This window comes from Pipra filicauda, unplaced genomic scaffold (genome assembly GCF_003945595.2).
Source record: "Pipra filicauda isolate LSUMZ 115617 unplaced genomic scaffold, ASM394559v2 scaffold185_size1782982_pilon, whole genome shotgun sequence".
Taxonomy (NCBI): Eukaryota; Metazoa; Chordata; class Aves; order Passeriformes; family Pipridae; genus Pipra; species Pipra filicauda.
In genome coordinates, this window is record NW_024104293.1 from 1,259,439 (window position 1) to 1,276,785 (window position 17,347).

Here is a 17,347-nt window from a genome sequence, read left to right on the forward strand (position 1 = left end):
GCACACATCCCTGGGGATTTCTTGGAGAGATCAAACGGGAGATCTCCAGGGGCTGGAAAAGGAGCTTGGGCTGGATGTGGACACCCATGGTGAGTGGAGTTATGGACAGTTCAGGGGCCACGAACCCCACACTGCCTCAGGCACTGTATTGAATACACAGCCACAAGTCAGATGTGCATGATGACATGGCTGTGAGTAAAATAGCTTGGAGTTGTGGATAATTGGCATGAATTTCCTGTGTGCAGAGTTTAAAAATTCAAGTATGGGATTTATTGACCTTATGAAACTGGTCTTGAAAAATGACCTTTATTGCATGGTCCTCGTTTTGCTTTCAGTGTGTGATACTGCTCCCATTGTTTTCATCAGGAAATACATTCCCTTTCTCATTAAATATTAAATACCTTGAAATCTCCATCCATCAGTTTATCTACTCCATTTTTTCCAAGGAAGCAGGGAATCAGTAGAGCAGGTCCTGCCTTGGTCCTGGTCTTGCCCCATAATTGCATTAATGAAGGCAGCAAGCCTGCTTCTGAGCCAGAAACAAAACTTTTGACCCCTGCCTTCTATGTCATGGTCACAGGATGGCCTGTTTTATGAACCAAATGTTTTATAACCAAAAGCAAAGTGATTTCATCTTGCAGATGAGGGATGATTCAGTGCTACAGTGGGGTGAAATGGTCTCTTGGCTCAGGCACAAGGTTTATTAAACAAACTACTCCAGTTGCTACAGCTACTTATGCCTGTGCCTCACTCCTTTTGTCTATTATGTGCTAGTTTGAAAAGTGCTGAACTCTGAATCAAACTGACGTTTAGATTGCAGCAAACTTCCGTGGGGCACAAAAAGAAGTTTCAAAATGGCAAAAGATTCTCTGTAGGACTTGTAGACTCTTCACAGGGTAGAACACACAGCATCTGAAAATGTCTCATTTTTACAGCCTTTCCATCAAAAGCTCTCTGTCATCAGAAATTTTGGCAGTACACAGAGCATTCACCTGTCTGCTCTGATTCTGCTGTAAAGCTTTAATTGGCAAAGCCTTGAAAAACTAGAGCAGACTGAGTTTATAAACGAAGCAGGAACCCTAAAATACAGGATGGTCAGAATTCAGCCAGACACTATAAGTGTGAACAGCTCAAAACAGATTTCTGCTCCCAGCTTCTCTCTTTATACCTGAGGGGCAGGAGCAGGGAATATAGCCTTAGCTTGATTTCAGATTCAAAACTTTTGGGAAAGTGGAGATCAGAAACTTGCAGTTCTTCAGAATCTGGATTATCTATAAAAATACAGAGGTGATTTTGCTGGAATCCCAGGGTTTGTTTCCTTAACAAAAGTCATGTGGATTCTGGAGAAAACCCACAATCTCTGAAGTCAGAAGCCAAAAGTCAGGCCAAAGTTGCACAGATCCCATTTTTATATTAAATCACAGTTTTTGTATTGTTGGTAAAGGCAATGCACCTCACAGGAAGATGGGAATGTGCTGGGAGTAAAAGGCTTTGAGATTGATTTGGTGTAAGGTTCTGTGGTTCTGTCTGCAGGAGAGCTTTTAACTATCTCAAGTGACCTGCCTTGGTCTCTGAGAGCAGAGACAATCCTAAAAACATGCTGTCCAAGTGTGAGAGCAGCTGCACAGCTGAAAACCAGGAGTCACAGGCTGGAAGAAGGTCAGGGTTTATTTGATCCCTTCAGAGTCTGAACCCTCCTCACATGATTTCATTCACGTTACAGTATCTCCCCCCAAAAGTCTTGCAGGTCTTTTCAGGGCCTCTGTAGATGAATGTGAAGATTATACCACACATAAGCACAGATTAATCCATCAGCCCTCTCTCTTTTCTGCACTTTGTTTATCTTTCCTTGCAGATCTGTTAGCAGCAGCTCCAGTGAGCTGCCTTACCTGCTTCCAGGCTCCCCAGCGTACCTGCTAATTCCTGTTGTAGCATTCCTGTCCCAGGATGGCACTTTAACCCTGCCCTTCCCAAAAGCAGCACGGGTTCTGCCTGCACACAAGCAGCAGTGAATGTGCACCTCTCCTCTGCAGGACCAGAGTGTCTGTGTACATAAAATACACGGACAGGACGGGCTAAGAAAACTCTCTCAGTGAAGCCGAGAGATCTCACTCTGCAATACACACACTTGTCACAGGGTGAGCCAGAGCCACCTACCCAAAACAAACTGCAACCCGTCCCTCCTTTCCCACCATTAGTCGAGTTCGAACAGAGAAAAGAAGAAAAGGAGGGATGGGACTTTTAGGAGGAGTGGGAATAAAAGTTTTAAATGTGTGTGGAGTTCCAGAAGAAACAAGATGTTGTCAAATCTCTGCGACAAAGCAGTCCGGAGGATCTGGAATACGTGCAGAACTTGCTGGCCAGGAGGGAGGTGTCGTGAGAAAGAGCTCTGGTAGTTGCAGCCTGCTGTGAGTGGTCCATGGGATCCCAGGAGGAGCATCTGCTTTGGTATCAACAGTTGCTCTGTATTAAAGAGCAGCATCGGCTTTAAAAACAATCATTTTGAGATTCTCCTTGAGATGAAAACTTCAGGTTTTGCAGTGGATTCCTGTTTACTATGAAGGAGGATGAATAGTGCAGCTCTTTCCTCATCAGCAGCCATGGGATAGTAACAATTTTTAGCTGAGAATTACAAAATGGGGCAAATTCAGACACAAACCCAAAGGGTGAAAAGTACCTTATTTCCTTCCCAGTCTTCTGAACTAGTATACAAATTTATTCTTTTTATTTGAGACAAGCTATGAAAAGAGAAGGAGTTAAGTGACTTAACTCTTTACTTCACCTCATCTAATAACTTACAACTATCAAGGATAAACATGTAGGGATATATATAAATATATATGGACTATTTGGGCTGTGCCATGCTGTGCCATGGGCCTGACCTTGGAGTGCTTGTGTTGAAGTTCTCACCCTGGCACGATGTCAAAATGTTACTGCAGAGCATGTCAGAAGGAACACAGGGATATTTTTTTTCAATAGATGATTCTTTGGCAAACTATGAAAATAATTTCATTGGAGAAGAAGGAAAAAAAAAGTCGTTCCTCTTGCTACAGGGCTTTCTTCCTGCAAATTTCAAAGGCCTGTTGTGAATAATAGTGTCAGTGCTTCCAAGCTTCAAGGCTATTTTATAGTGGAAAGTGTGAGGCAACCAAAATAAATATCAGTTTCCACTGTTACTAAATAAAGGTTTTGCTTTATGTTGCACCTTAAAAGCCATGTTCAAAGGCTTTATTTTAGAGACACAGCAGTGGGTATCCCAGAGGGTTATTTTTTCATACAGGCACTAGGTTTGCTCTCGCTTGTCTACATTGAAAAGAGGAATAATTTAAGACAGAAAGCACGTGATGGCTTTCTTTATGAGGCAAAACCTAACAGGAATTCATCTCCTTAAAGGACTGAAGGCAATCCCTAAATCCAAATGCCGCCAGTCTCTTGGGTGCTCAAAATACATATTCCTATTTTATGGCATGAACGCATCTCTCCTTACAAGATCTGTGAGTATTTTTGACAAACCTGGTTCTACTTTCCTGCTAGTGGAGTTACAGATGAGGCAAGTTTTCCATGGTTTGGGGTTTTATTGCGAATGCTTCGCACAGCTCTGGTTATGTGCTTCCTTCTCATGACATCAGTGCCGAAGGGGAGAAAGAATGTAAACATCTGTTTTTTATAATTCAATTTCAGGCTTATAACTTGATTAGGATAAGCAGTGTTTCTACATGATTTATTTTCCAGTCACAATAATGCGCAGTTTTAGCACCGGCTTGAAGATTAGTAAAATAAGGATGGAAACTAATGAGGTAAATCCTGCTTCATGGTCCACTTTTGTGAGCTGCACTGAATGCTGTGCAAGGGCTGGATGTCCGTCCCCCTCGGTGTTCACAGCGATGTCCTGTTGTGCAGGATGCAGCCCATGGAAGGCAGGCTTGTGACAGCAGCACTGAGGTGGGCTGGAGAACCGGGACTTTGGCTCCTGGCTCTCCCCAGAGCCCTTTTGTGTGGCCTTGGATCAGCCACCCAGGACTGGGTTTTGCCTGCTGGGATGTCACTGCATCCTTAAACAACTAAAGAGATTGAAATATAGGACCTTTAAACTCTTCCATCGCTCGAGCAGGGTTAAAACACCACTCAGGCCACTTCCTTTTCTTTGTTGTCCAGGCTTTTTCTTTCAACAGGGACTGCCAGTGCCTGGAGCCATAGTCCTAGTCACATTTTGGGGTCTTTACTACCCCATTAAACTATTAAAAGTCAGAATACGCCCACAGGTGCTGAGCAGGGCTTAGTAGTAGTTGTGGAATTGTAACTGAAGCCAAGGGAGAGCCGGGGCAGCACCGCGTGTCGGAACCATTTCAGTCTCATAGCACGTGTTTCCAGTGATAAAACACTACATGGAATCTCAGACTGGTTTGGGTTGGAAGGGACCCATCTTGTTCCACCCCCTGCCACGGGCAGGGGCACCTTCCACTAGCCCAGGTTGCTCCAAGCCCCGTCCAACCTGGCCCGGGACACTTCCAGGGATCCAGGGGCAGCCACAGCTTCTCTGGGCAACCTGTGCCAGGGCCTCCCCACCCTCCCAGGGAAGGATTCCCTCCCAATCCCCAGCCTCACCCTGCCTTCTGGGGACGAGCCGAGCCAGCGCCGCGTCCTCACCTTTGGTAGCTGCGGGCACAGCCCCGGGGCCGAGAGGGGCAGCTCCGAACGCAGCTCTCGGCGCCAAGGAGGCGGCCAAGGGTGAGGGGGAACGGCCCTGAGGGGAGCGAGGGACCCCGGGCGAGGGAGAGACCCGGGGCTGAGGGAGGGAACGGCCCTGAGGGCAGAGGGACCCCGGGTGAGAGCGGGAACCCGGGTGAGGGAGAGACCCCGAGGTGAGGAAGGGACCCAGAGATGAAGGAGAGACCCAGAGATGAAGGAGAGACCCCGAGGTGAGGGCGGAACCCCGAGGTGAGGGCAGGGGCCACGGCGGGCCACGGGAGGCGGGACCGGCGCTGGACCAGGGCGCGTCTGGCACCACCTCCGCCCGCAGCCGGGGCTCCCAGGGCGGCAGCCCCGTCCCCATCCCCATCCCGGCCGGCAGCAGCAGCCCCCGCGCCCCGCCGGGGCTCAGCCCTGTCCCTCGGGGCGGTGCTGCCCGGCCCTGCCCGGTAGGGAAGGCGGAGCGGGGCCGCAGCCGCGCGCAGACAAAAGCGGCGGCGCTTCCTGCGCTCCGCCCGAGGGGAGCGGGCCGTGGGCGCCGGGCCGTGCGCTCCAGGGCTGTCCCCGACCTGTCCCCGGGCTGTCCCCGGGCTGTCCCCGCTCTGCCCCGGGCTATCCCCGCTCTCCGCTGTCCCCGCCGTGTCCCAGGTGCCTGTCCCGGGCCATGGCTCCCGGTGTGAGCAGCGGGGCTCGGGGCGCGGGTGCGGGCGCGGCGCTGCTGCTGCTGCTCGCCCTGAGCCCCCGCGCCGTGCCCGAGCCCGAGGCGGTGCCCGACGGAGCCTCCACGCTGGCCTTCGTGTTCGATGTGACCGGCTCCATGTACGACGACCTGGTGCAAGTGATCGAGGGAGCATCCAAGATCCTGGAGACGTCGCTGAAGAGACCCAAGCGGCCGCTGTACAACTTCGCGCTGGTGCCTTTCCACGACCCAGGTAGGGGATCGGGCAGGATGGGCAGGAGCCGGGAAGGGCAGCAAGGAGCTGCCGCTCAGGGCTGGCTTTTATAAAAGGTTGTTTATCCTGCGCTTCCAGGGACTGGAGCCTGGGTATTACTGTCCCCTCCTGACCCTCCTCGCCGTGCGGGTCTCTCCGCTCGGGAATTTGCCGGGGCGAGTAGCGCTTTGTGACCTCCACCTCCCTGTCTGCCTGCAGAGCTTCACAGAGCCTTCAGGAGCAACTGGAGTGGGCTCGCAGTGCGCTCTGTGCACCAAAGAGCAGCCTAGGGGATCAAATAATTGTCTTAATAATTCTGATACGAGCTGATGTGGCTTCAGTGACCTTCACGTGTAGTAGTAACGATGCTACTAAGTTTTTCAACGCCCTTCTATGGGAATGCACTTAGGAACATACATAACGCAGTTACACTTTTCCTCCTGTCTTGTGGTCCTGTGTTTACATTCAGTAACTCGCAGTGAAACGATCCAGAAGTTTTACATGGTCTGGCTTGTGTGGGTTTTTTTGTTTGGATTCTTATTCTTTTCCCTCCTTTTACCTTTTTTTCCCTTCTGCTGTACATTGTGCCTTTTCTTCCAGCATCTGTTTTCTATTCCCTTCCTACCCCTTTTCTCTGGCTTTCTTCCTCTTCCCTTGTCAAATATCTTCTGCTGACTTGAAGAGGAAATAGGAACAGGATGCCCCAGGCTGGTGATGTGTGCTGTACTGTGCAGTAAAAACTCCCTGTTAAAAAAAAAAAAAAAAAAAAAGAGAGAATCAGAAAGTGGGAAAAAAAACCCTTGAAAATTACCTTTGTGGCTCTAGTTTCCATGGAATATCTCAGAATACGATATTCCAGAAGTCAATTCCTAAGAGTACCATTTTTGCAGGGATGATAGCAAATGAAAAAAGACAGCCCTTCTATTTCCCCCAGTCACAGGCACTTCTGCTTACAAGATGTGTTTGCTATTGGCATAAATACCTTAAACCATATGCTTGGGAACTTAAAGCAAAACTTGTCTTTGTGGATTTTGCTGCTTTGCTATCTATAGGCTGTATAGGTTCTCTTTTTGTTTCTTATAAAGAGCCCATCATTGTGGTATCAGAGCATCCTATCCCAAAATGGTCTCTCTCTGTACCTTACCTTTTCCACCTTTGCATCACTTTCTCTTTTCATCTTCTGTACCTTTTGGTTATTTTATGGAACAAACTTATATGGGACTTTAAAAGCATCATACCACAGAAGTGAACAAGAAGGGAAAGATTTTGGTCACGTGTAGAGCCTGGAAATCTTTTATATCCTTCTGGAAAATCAAGCTGATAGATCTCCTTGGAGCTCTTTCTCCTTGGATGGGGTAGAAGATCAACAGGATGGGTTGGGAGTGTTTTGGTTTAATTTTCTCTCTATAATAGCTCTTTATACATCTTCAGTGATCAGAAAGGGATTCACTCTGAGAGCTGATAGATCTGTTTTTCAGAGGGATTGTGTAAACACTGCAACCACGACAGCAAGAAGATGAGCTTGTGGTGCACTTTTAGTTTGCAGGTTTGGGAGGATGGTCCTTTGTTCTTGTGCATCCCAACACTCAGCTTTCATCACAGGCCACTTTCAAATAATTTCAACAGCTCTTTATTTCTTTCTCATCCCACAGTTTTCCCCCCAGTTTTTCCTCTGCACATGGTCTCCTTTTCTGTCCTTTTTCCCCCCATCCTCCTCACTTTCTCGCTCCCAGTGTCTCTCTGGGATCTGTGCTTGTGTTGCAGACGGAGCCCTTTATCCATGCTTTGCTGTGCCACCTCTCCTTGCTCCATCCAAACCTCACCAGCAACAAATCTCCTGCCACCTTCCTCTGCCTGAGTCACATTTTCCCACTCACTGACTCCTTGCTTCCTTGCCTCCTCCCCCCTTCCTTCTCTTCCCACAGGAGAGCCCTTTCCCTGGCAAATGTTAGGTTTCACTCGGTGGAGTGTCAGAGCCTCAGAGCTGCAGAGGGTGCCCCCAGAGCAAAGAGCCGTGGGGATCCAGTTACACCTCTCTGCGGGGAAGCCCAGCTCCCCTCGAGGGGCCTGGCTTTTTACTGTGAGGGATAACTCCTGAGGCCAGAACGCTGCTGGGGAGGGGAGAACCTACAACTTCCAACTTCATTTTGTCCTGGTGCCGGGCAGTTGTCCCTCACACCTGATGGGGCCCGAGCCCAGGCAATGGAAAACAAAATGCAAGAGATGCTGCTGTGGCCACCTCAGCATCTTTTTTTTTTTGTGTCTATAGAGAAGTAACTTTATTCAAAAATCTAATCAAAAATATTGCTTGGCTTGTGTTTCACAGCATCCAGTTAATTTATCTAGTGTTCTTTCTGAAGGCTGCTCAACTGACTCGATGAGCACAAAGCTATTTTTTTCTCAAATTGTCTGGTTATTTACTCAATTTTTCTTCAACGAAAAGAAGCCTTATATGTAGCTGCACCACGGACAAATTTTCTTGATGTTTTTTTGTCTGTGAGGCAAATGGGACTCTACAGGGGGTACAATATCAGTTGGAACCCAGATCCAAGGAGCTGCCCTTGGTATAAAGGTGTCCTGATGCAGATATGCTCTTGAGAGGTAGTTACAATTTAAATTTGGTGTAGATTGGGTTTTTAACTCCCTTGTTTTCCTGATCCACGTTGCACAGTGTGCAGTTTTAGTGCTGAACATGGTGGTGGTGCTGGGTTGACGATTGACTTAAAGATCTTAAAGGTCTTTTCCAGCCTCAATGATTCCACGGCTGGGATATGCCAACACATTGTCTCTGGTGGTACATTTATAAGTAGTGTTATGCCTGTTGCTGTGGTATTTGGGAACAACAGCAATACAAGTGTATTTTTTAGCATCAAACCTGAGGTTGTTGGCAGAGAATTACGGCCCACAGAAAAAAAAATTGTCATGGGTTTCACATTCCAATACTGTGGACCATGTGATGGGATGCAAAGATCTCCATTTTGGAAAACCCTTTTGGTTTGGATTCTGCTTTCTGAGTAAACATTTGCTTTAACAGATTACAGGGAATTTTTTTATTGTGGTTTTTCAATGCCTAAACATGATCACAGAAGCTTTGTAGATAGTGAAAAGGGCTGTTAACTAAGAAATCTCTTGCCAGACTTGTGTTCAGTGGAAAAACTCGGAGGGGGAGGGGAAGGAAAATGCCCCAAATTAAGAGGAACTGGCCCAGGAAAATTTTGTATTGGAACTGAAGCTTAAGATCAGCAAATGCTTTTGTAATTGCGTGTTGTGGGTCCTGATCTACTGACTCCCATTGTATCCTGTGGAAATGGAATTGGACTCAGAATGTCTTTATTTAACATCTGAGGCCAGCTTTGCTATTTTTTCTTTATGCCATTAAGGAATTTTGGAATGGAAAATAAGCCAGAGAGGACAAATTCATCCCTAGTATTTTTCTGTAAAGCTAATGGAATTATCCCAGCCATAACTCACTCTGTGTGATTTAATCAAGCATTCCTTTGGTGTGAATGGCTATTTTATAGACCACACTCCAGCAATTAATTACAAGAAAAAATGAATATATAACCTCTGGACCTCCTAGTGCAGAGGGTGATGTTTGCTGTTCATACTCTGCATGTCTACAGATCTCTGCCTGAGCATCTGCTGACACTCTTCTTACAAATCAGACAGACAGCACTGTGTGAGAAATGGGAAAACGTTAATACTGCTTAGTTCACAGGGGGAAACAGTACTGAACCTAAACACACAGTAAATGTGTGGGAGAACTAGAAATACTCTTTTTTTTTCAGAGTAGAGCTCTGTCCTCTCCTGGAGTGAAGGCACGGAATTGTTTGTAACTTTAGAACCTGGAGTCTCCTTTATTAACAGACTGGCAGTGCTGTGTCCGTGACACGGGCAGGCTGCTGAGCCCCACACCAGCTTGGATCAAGTTCAGGAGGGCATGTGAAAAGTCTGGAAGCTTTGGGATTTGCAGGTTTGATAGTTTTTTTGGGGGAGTTCTAATGAAGAAGTAATGTCTTTTCCAGAGGAGGAACATAAGAAATGAAAATTGGGCTATTAATGGAATTAAAGGTTTTCCTGCTTGCTGATAGAAAAAGTATTGTGGTTATGCAGGCACAGGATGGAAAGAGAAGAATTGCCCCAACTCTGTTTGGTAAAAGTAGGGTCAGAGGCAAAGACAATTATGCTCTCCCCTTAATTCAAATAGTCGTCTTATTTTGATAGTCGAGTGGCTTTTATATTATTACCAAAATCCAAAGTGGGAAAAGAAGAATGCTAATTTAAGCAATCTGATCTCCCTGTTCTTCCAGTGCATCACAGAACATCAGGTTAAAGCTGCCACAGCTAGTTTTTCAGAGTAGTGTTCTTTGGTGGCCTCACATTTGTGAATATGTTATCTAAAAACTCAAGGCTGTGTAAGGGTTTGGGGTTTTTTTGGAGGCTGGTTTGTTTTGGACTTCCTCAGAGACAACAATAATGAGTGCACGTCCAAGTTCTGAGTTTTTCTTTGGCATTTTAGGAGACACAATGTAAATTTACAGCTGTTCAGTGCTGTCTTGGTGTGTCTGAAGGCAAATGATAAGCAGAACTGGACGTAATAACTGTGAATTCTGCCCTTTTGTGCTAGAACTTACAAAATCTAAATGCACCTACAGGTGTTTTCCATCTCTGAGGCTTTTGTGATCACTGCATTGCCCGTGTGGGAAATGAGGATTTGAAACCTTATTGTCACCCTTAATGGAGACATTGTGACAGCTATAAAATGAATTCCATGTGATTGCATGGATGCTTTCTTGTTCCTCTGGAAGGATTTATCTGGGGTCCCTCTCAAAGTAACTGTTTATACAGATTACAGGAGACAGTAAGTATTGCCAGTGCCAGAAGCTCCAAAATCTGTGAGCCAGCCAAAATGTTGTGACATGATCCAAAAGGCTGCTAGAGCATCACTTACAGCTTATTTTTCTACTGTCTTAACTCTGCCTGTCCAGCCTTGAGGGTGTGCACAGTGGGAAATTCCCCCCCCCCCCCCCCCCCCGATTCCTGAATCTTTTTGGCAAAGGAAAGGATTTTATCCCTGTTTTTATTTGAAGATACAGTGGAGGTTCTTTTCCTTAGGAAAAAAGTGATAATGCATCAAATACATAATTCTCTTGAATTACAAGTTATTTATCATGTTACATTTCAAATTGTTGCCTACAGGACTTAGAAGCTACTTGTTCTATTTTGCTTTGCTCTCCTGAGCTCCAAGTGGTGATAATTCCATGGAAAGCTCTGCAGCTCATTAGTGATGTATTCCAGTGTTATTCTGTCCCCATAATTACTGCTCATGTCATTTAGCACGGGAGCCCTCCTGTCAGCAGGAACCCAAGTGCTGTCTCAGTGTACTTAAAAAAGGGAAACAGGATAAGAACAAAATAGTGTCCAAAAAAATCTTGGAATCTTGGAATCTTTGGAGCGAAAAGCGACATTATGGCTAAAGACAAAAAGAAACATCCACAGAAAGATCTTTTCCCAGTTCCTTAACCACTTTTTAAACAAAGAAACTTCCCCTGTTCACCTTCCCTTCTTCCTCCCCTCCCTCTGAATTTATTTCCCAGGAGTTCCAGCAGCCTGTGTTTCACACAGTCACACACAGAGACCCCGTTAATCCTGTTCATGGCAGGGGTTGTTTCACAGCAGGTTACAGGGCTTGATGGGAGCTCTGTGGCATGGAAAGAAAAGAGCAGTTTCTGCTGCTGTTTGCATCTCCTGGGTCGGTTTAAATGCACACAAATCAAATTCCTAGTGATGGGTAAAGAGCAGATATTTAATGCAGATCCTCAGGTGCTTTTAAGCCATGAGTAAGCTGTCCCTCCCTGAGACTGATAGATTCTGTCCCTTTTTCATCTGGAAAACAGTTATTTTCTGAGGATCGTGGTGATGAAGTGAGTAAACAGGCATGCATATTGTACACACCTTTATCTCACTTTAACTGAGGCAATAGTGTTCCTTGTAAGGTGAGTTGTCAGAGAAACAGAGGGAGGGGAGTTGGCAAGGAGGCTGCTCAGAGAGTATTTGCCCATTTCTGCTTTATGTGTGTGTTGGAGCGTGCTTGGAATTTATACCAGAGTGGATTCAGTTCAGTCAGTTGAGGATCTGGATAAGCTGGATTAAGGAGTATGGAAAAGGAGCAGATATTTAATTTAGGTAATGGATTTTGAATGTGGCCTAAGGCATGACAGGAGGAACCCTTTAGGCAGAGAAAGCCCTCAGATGCAGTTGGTACATATTTTCCAATCAATGGTTTGATTTTTGGCATGTGCTGTGGCCTTTGGTTTTGAAGGAGACTCCTGCCTCAGAGGAAATATTGAGAACACATGTTTTTCAGTTTGCAAATGGCAGAACAGTCTCTCTGTTGAAAGAGAGTGATGGTGTTACTTGACTGGCTCACCATGCCTTGAAAATCAACAATTTTGTGAGAAGAAATAATATGGATTTAATGAAAAGTGCTCTGGGCTGGCTGCTTCCTTTCCTCCAGCCAGGGAGAATGTGCTTTACCCCTCAGTCACATTGTTGGACACAATGTGTTTTTTATAACCGTTGCCAGTGTTTAGGATTTCCTGTTTGAGGTGTGTTGCTCTCCCGTCTGATTTATGGGATCCTTCGGTGATGCCTGCAGTGAATTCATGCTGTGCAGTTGTTGGGTGAGCTCTGGGTTCGAGATTTTGCAAAGGGATGGTTTGCAGTGTTACATTTTTAAGTGGCATCAGGGTGGTTTAGGTCAGGCACATCCCCTTGTGGTCTATGGTTAAACTTCCCTTGCTGCCTTTTGAAGAACACGTGCCACCTATTCTTTGGTGACTGTGGGTGTGAGCTGAGCTTTTCCCTGGTTTTGCCAGAGGAGAAGCACGATGACTTTGTGTTCCTGAAGCACTTGAATGGCATCAGGTTATGTCAAACACATGGAGCCATGGCACTGAGGACAGGATTAATCCCATTTCACTTCAGGCACTCAACTGAAGACCCTCAGCTGAGAGACTGGTGACCCAAATGCTCTTCTGTAAATCAAAAACAAAACCGGCACCTTAACAAGCAATTAATCACCTGGGAAAGTCCAGATACTCCTGGGAGATCTCATTTGCTTTCCCTGGCTGCAGGGGGAGCAAAGCTGAGTTCAGTCAGAGCCCTGAATGTAGGTCTGAAGTGAATTAAGAGGCTTTCCAGCATTTTCCTGGGCTGGGCCTGGCTGTCCAAATAATGGTCCCCGAGGTTTGTTTCACAGGCAGGTTTGCATCCTGCCAGAGGGTACTGAGTGCTGAGCATTCTGTCTCAGCTACAGGAGCAGCACTGGCAGCTCCCAGGCTCATGATCCCGTGGGACAAGCCCCCCTCAGGGACTGGGATGCACGTTGCTGCTGCGGATTGCAGATGTAAACAGGTTGTGTGTGTTTGTGCAGATATGTGAACTTATTGTTCTGTATCCCCCCTGTGCTCTTTCATCTTCATTTCCTTTGGCATCCTTGGTACTCCTCTTCACTCTGTGCACTTTTCCAGCTCTGCTCAAGTCGGAGCCCTTTTCCCAAAGCATTCCTAGCCACAGCTTGGGGCCCGCAGAGCATGACTGGTCAAATACATGCATATCTGCAAATGACAGGTTCCCAAACAGCGAGCCAGCCCGCTGCAAACATCTCATGCAACCAGGGAGACCTGGAAATGTTGAATTTATTCTCAGTGGTGGTCCTATGAGCAGTCTCATCCATTCTCTCTGGAACAGCAGCTTCCTTACTGTGTGCTCTTGGGAATACAGCAGTTAGTGTGTGATGTAGGTACAGTGAGTAAAGACGATACAGCTTTAAAGGCCGATTTCACAGAGCCAAATTCCCAATATCAACTTCCTAGGATGAAGTACAACCAGCAGAGCTTGCTCTCCAATGAGATGGAACCAAAGCAAAACGGGACCCCAGTTCTCAGCCTGGAGAAACCCTGCTGGAGTGGGGTGAGTGGGGGTGGGTTTGCAGCCCGAAATGGGAATGTGTTGTGCTGCTGTAGGCACTGCTGAAGGTCTGGGCTGTTTGCTGGGATAGCAGCTCTGGGCTGTGGCTGTAGGTTGCTGCTGGAGCCCTGCCAGCCTGTTTCAATGAGATTCCTGGCCTGGGGGCCCGGGGGACAGCAGGAAGCCATTGGAATTTTCATGCCTTGGACACCAGTGTATTTTCATGAGCTGAAGTGAAGTGCCTCTGGGGATGCTGAATATCACTGAAACATTTCCTGAGTTCTCTTAAGCTCTACAATGGTATGTCCGAGTCTGTTTTCCGAAGGATGGAGCTTTTTGTTTAGTTAGTGAGGTCTTAGTTAGTTCACTGGACTACTATGCTTTTGCACTTGGAATTTATTGAGGAACAGAAGAAGAGGAGGGAAGTTGTGCAGCAAAAATGAAGTGCTCTGCCTTAGAACATCTAGGAATGCTGTGGTTTCTTTTATGTCCCCATATTAATTTATATTTCTGTTTACTATAGTCGTCCTAAGATTGTGACTTCACTTTTCTTTGGTGTCTTGGGTTTTTTTGTTTGTTTTGTTTTGGTCATGTCTTTCCCTTTTTAAATTTTACATAAGCTGAATCAAAGCACAGGGAATTCATGTGACTTACCCTGAGTCACAGTTCTCTTGTGTTAACCACAAAACCACAAATCGCTTTTTTTGGTCCCTGAAATGTTTATTCCTTCTTTTCCTTTCTTTCCTAGTCTGTTGGACTCCCACATCTTTTTATCTTCTTTGTCTCTGCATTCAGCCCATCCCTCCCTCAAAATTTCCATTTCCAATTTCAGAATTGGATCAGCTGACCCGGATATTTTGTTCTCTGAAATCCTGCTGAATTTGTTGACATACATTTTCTTAAAGTTGTAGCTGTAGTGGACAAAATATTACTTCTCTGCACTGCAAGCTGCTCCCCTCTTCTCTGTGGCTGTGGCCTTTGATCCCCAGCCACGAGGGGCCGTCGCAATTCCAGGTTCATTCCCAAATGGTCCAGATCAGCAGAGGCTGCTGAAACTCTTGGTTAGGGGGTGTACAAAGCCCTGGGCTGCCGAGTGGAGGAGGTGACAGCTTGGGCTGGCCCTGGAGAGCCAGGCTGGCAGTGGGCTCAGCTGGCAGAGCTGCAGCGGGAGGGGAGTGGGTGTCCCCGGAGCTAATGAACTGGAAGGCCTGAGTTACATGGGATCTGTGTGGGAATCTGGACAGGCTCTGTGAATGCTGACGGTGGGGGAAAAATGTGCTGCTTTGTGTGTCAAGCTTTGTTCTAAATATTCTTGCTGTGGCCCATGCTTAGGGTGTGAAAAGTGGGGATCATGTCACTGCTGTCGACAGTCGGCTCTTTCCCCACCCTCGAGAGCTGACCTGAATGTCATTCTGTCACCTGAAGTGAGCCATGGTATGGGGAGATGAAAAGAATGTGTGTTGGCCAAATGGCATTTTAAAGAACGTGGCAATTCTACCATATCCACCAAATGTTTCAATGTCCTGGTGCTTTGGCACAGCCACCTCTAGTGATACCTGCCCCTGGCTGGGATTTGTTTCAGAGGGAAGGCACAGAAGTACTCCTGGTGTTAGAGGTGTATGGGAGTTATGGAGATGGAGCTTTTGCTTAGCAAATGGTAAGAGAGGCTGAATTCCTTTGTGGAAAGGACAGGAGGGAACAACTGGAGAGATGCTGTTCCACCCCTGCTTCGTGGGGATGAGTCTTGGTTCATCTCAAACCATGCTCTTCACAGAACAAGAGAAGCCCTGCATACGTGAAGCATGTTTGGAATTGACTCTTTAATTTGCATAAATCCTGTTCAGAGGTAGATTTGTAGTACATAAACCCTTTCAAACTGTGGAGAATTTTGGCTGTGGATATTTACGGAATGACTCAAGCCCATCTCACCTTTTGTGTTGTAGCTACGTAACGTTAAACAGTTTCTTGGTTACTTGCAATGAAATGTCCCATTGTGTGGATGTAAAAGCCTTTTCCCCCACTTTGATATTCTGTCTCATTGAACAGGTTTTGATCTTGGTTAACATGGAGTAAATCCAGAGTAATTCCATTACAGTCAGTGATGTTAGTTTGGATTTACACCAGTATGACTGAGCTCAGAGTCTGGCTTTGGTTGTCTGCCTTCTTAATTTGCTAAATATTACATCTTTCCCAAATACCCTTTCTCATCTTGTCTTCAGACCTTGCTGGCTCCTCCTATTTTCCCAAATTCCAAGAGTAACAACATAGGTGAAGTTTACTTGATGAAAGATTGTTTAAGCAGGGTCTGGTTTTTATTAGCTCAGCTGGTTTTCATTTTTCCAGCCCTGTTTGAAGTCTCCCTGTGCTCAGGCTGGGCTCTGGATCCATCCTGCTTTTCCTTCTCGACCCAATTTTGTCCATTAGGAGTGGGCTGGTTTAAATTACAGGGTGCTCCCCAGCGTTATCCTTCAGTAAGAACTGTGTGCCTCACTGAGATTTCAAAGCAGTTTTTAACTCCAAAGATCAGAAAAAGAGAAATAATTATGCCTTAGGGCATTCCTGCTAATCAGCAACATAACTTGTTTGGAAGGACTTGGTAAATGGGAGATGTGACTTCGGAGAACGAGACGAATTAAATTGTTCCTGGTTCCTTTGTAGAAATGTACTCTCTTACAGAGTATTTTAATTTACCATGTGTTAGAGACATCTGGGATCTCATCTAGGTTATTCCATTAGTTCCACTGGGTTTGGTTTTTGGGTTGGAAGTTTGGACAGTTTTGTCTGTGTTTATGTAGCTTAGCTGGGACATTGGTGGCTTGGGCCTCACAATCATGCCAGAAATTAATCCATAATGTTTGCATTGCTGTCTTTACCTTTGGACTTGTACCTGCTGGTACAGTATCTCTACACTCCTGTGATGATAAATAATGCTGCCCAGGATATCCAACTCTTGCTCTAGGGATAAAGAAGGGATGGGAGATGGGAAACACCACCTCCTTTACAGTTTGGAGACCTCAGGCACAAAGTACTTCAGCAAAACACTTCAGAATGTTTTTATGTATATTCTGTTGATTTTGATACCATTTTCACATATGCTTGAGTGTTTTCCTGAGAGAGGCCTGAAGATTTGCCTCTGGCAGCAAAGAGAATCTGTGGCAGAACTAGTGACTTAGGCCTGAGTGCTCCTGTCTTAACCATTGGCATGCTATGTAGCACTGCAGACACCTGAACACGAGCTGCAAGAAAGCTGGATCACTGTTCATGTCTGTACCTGAATGTCTCCTGAATTCCATGGAATGACAGTCTTCACCATGGCCGTTCCAGTGGGTGCTTGGTATAAACAGATGGTGTTCAAAGAGTTAGTGATGCCCTCCCAGCCTTTGTTTCATGGCATTAGTGTTCAAGTTTACCCTGACTCCTAATGTCTGCAGGAATTTCATGCTGGTTTGTGGCTGTCTTTAGGAACAGGGTATTTTTGCTGTGCATGGGTGGGGGTGAAATGGGCAGTGGAAGGCTCAGTGTTGAGTGACTGTCTGCTTGGACTCCTAAGTCTTGCTGCCTGTGAGGGACATCAGGCATGGGATTGGCACTGGAGGGTGGCCCAGAGCAGCACTGAGCACACACTGGGACACAGACAGGATCCAGGCTGGGAGGGCAGGGGTGCAGACAGGCTGAGAGCTGGGGGTGTTCAGCCTGGAGAGGAGAAGGCTCTGGGCAGACCTGAGAGCCCCTTCCAGAGGCTAAAGGGGCTCCAG

General features: G+C 46.4%; 1 protein-coding gene across 1 annotated transcript in view; it reads left to right on the forward strand.

Annotated features, from left to right (window-relative positions):
* The first annotated feature begins 5,080 nt into the window (after nt 1-5,080).
* HMCN1 (hemicentin 1) overlaps nt 5,081-17,347 on the forward strand; it is a 161,660-nt gene continuing 149,393 nt past the window's right edge. The window contains exon 1 of the mRNA XM_027723459.2: nt 5,081-5,621. Within this exon, the coding sequence (XP_027579260.2) occupies nt 5,354-5,621 (268 nt within the window). The 5' untranslated portion in view covers nt 5,081-5,353. The remainder of the gene's footprint in view (nt 5,622-17,347) is intronic.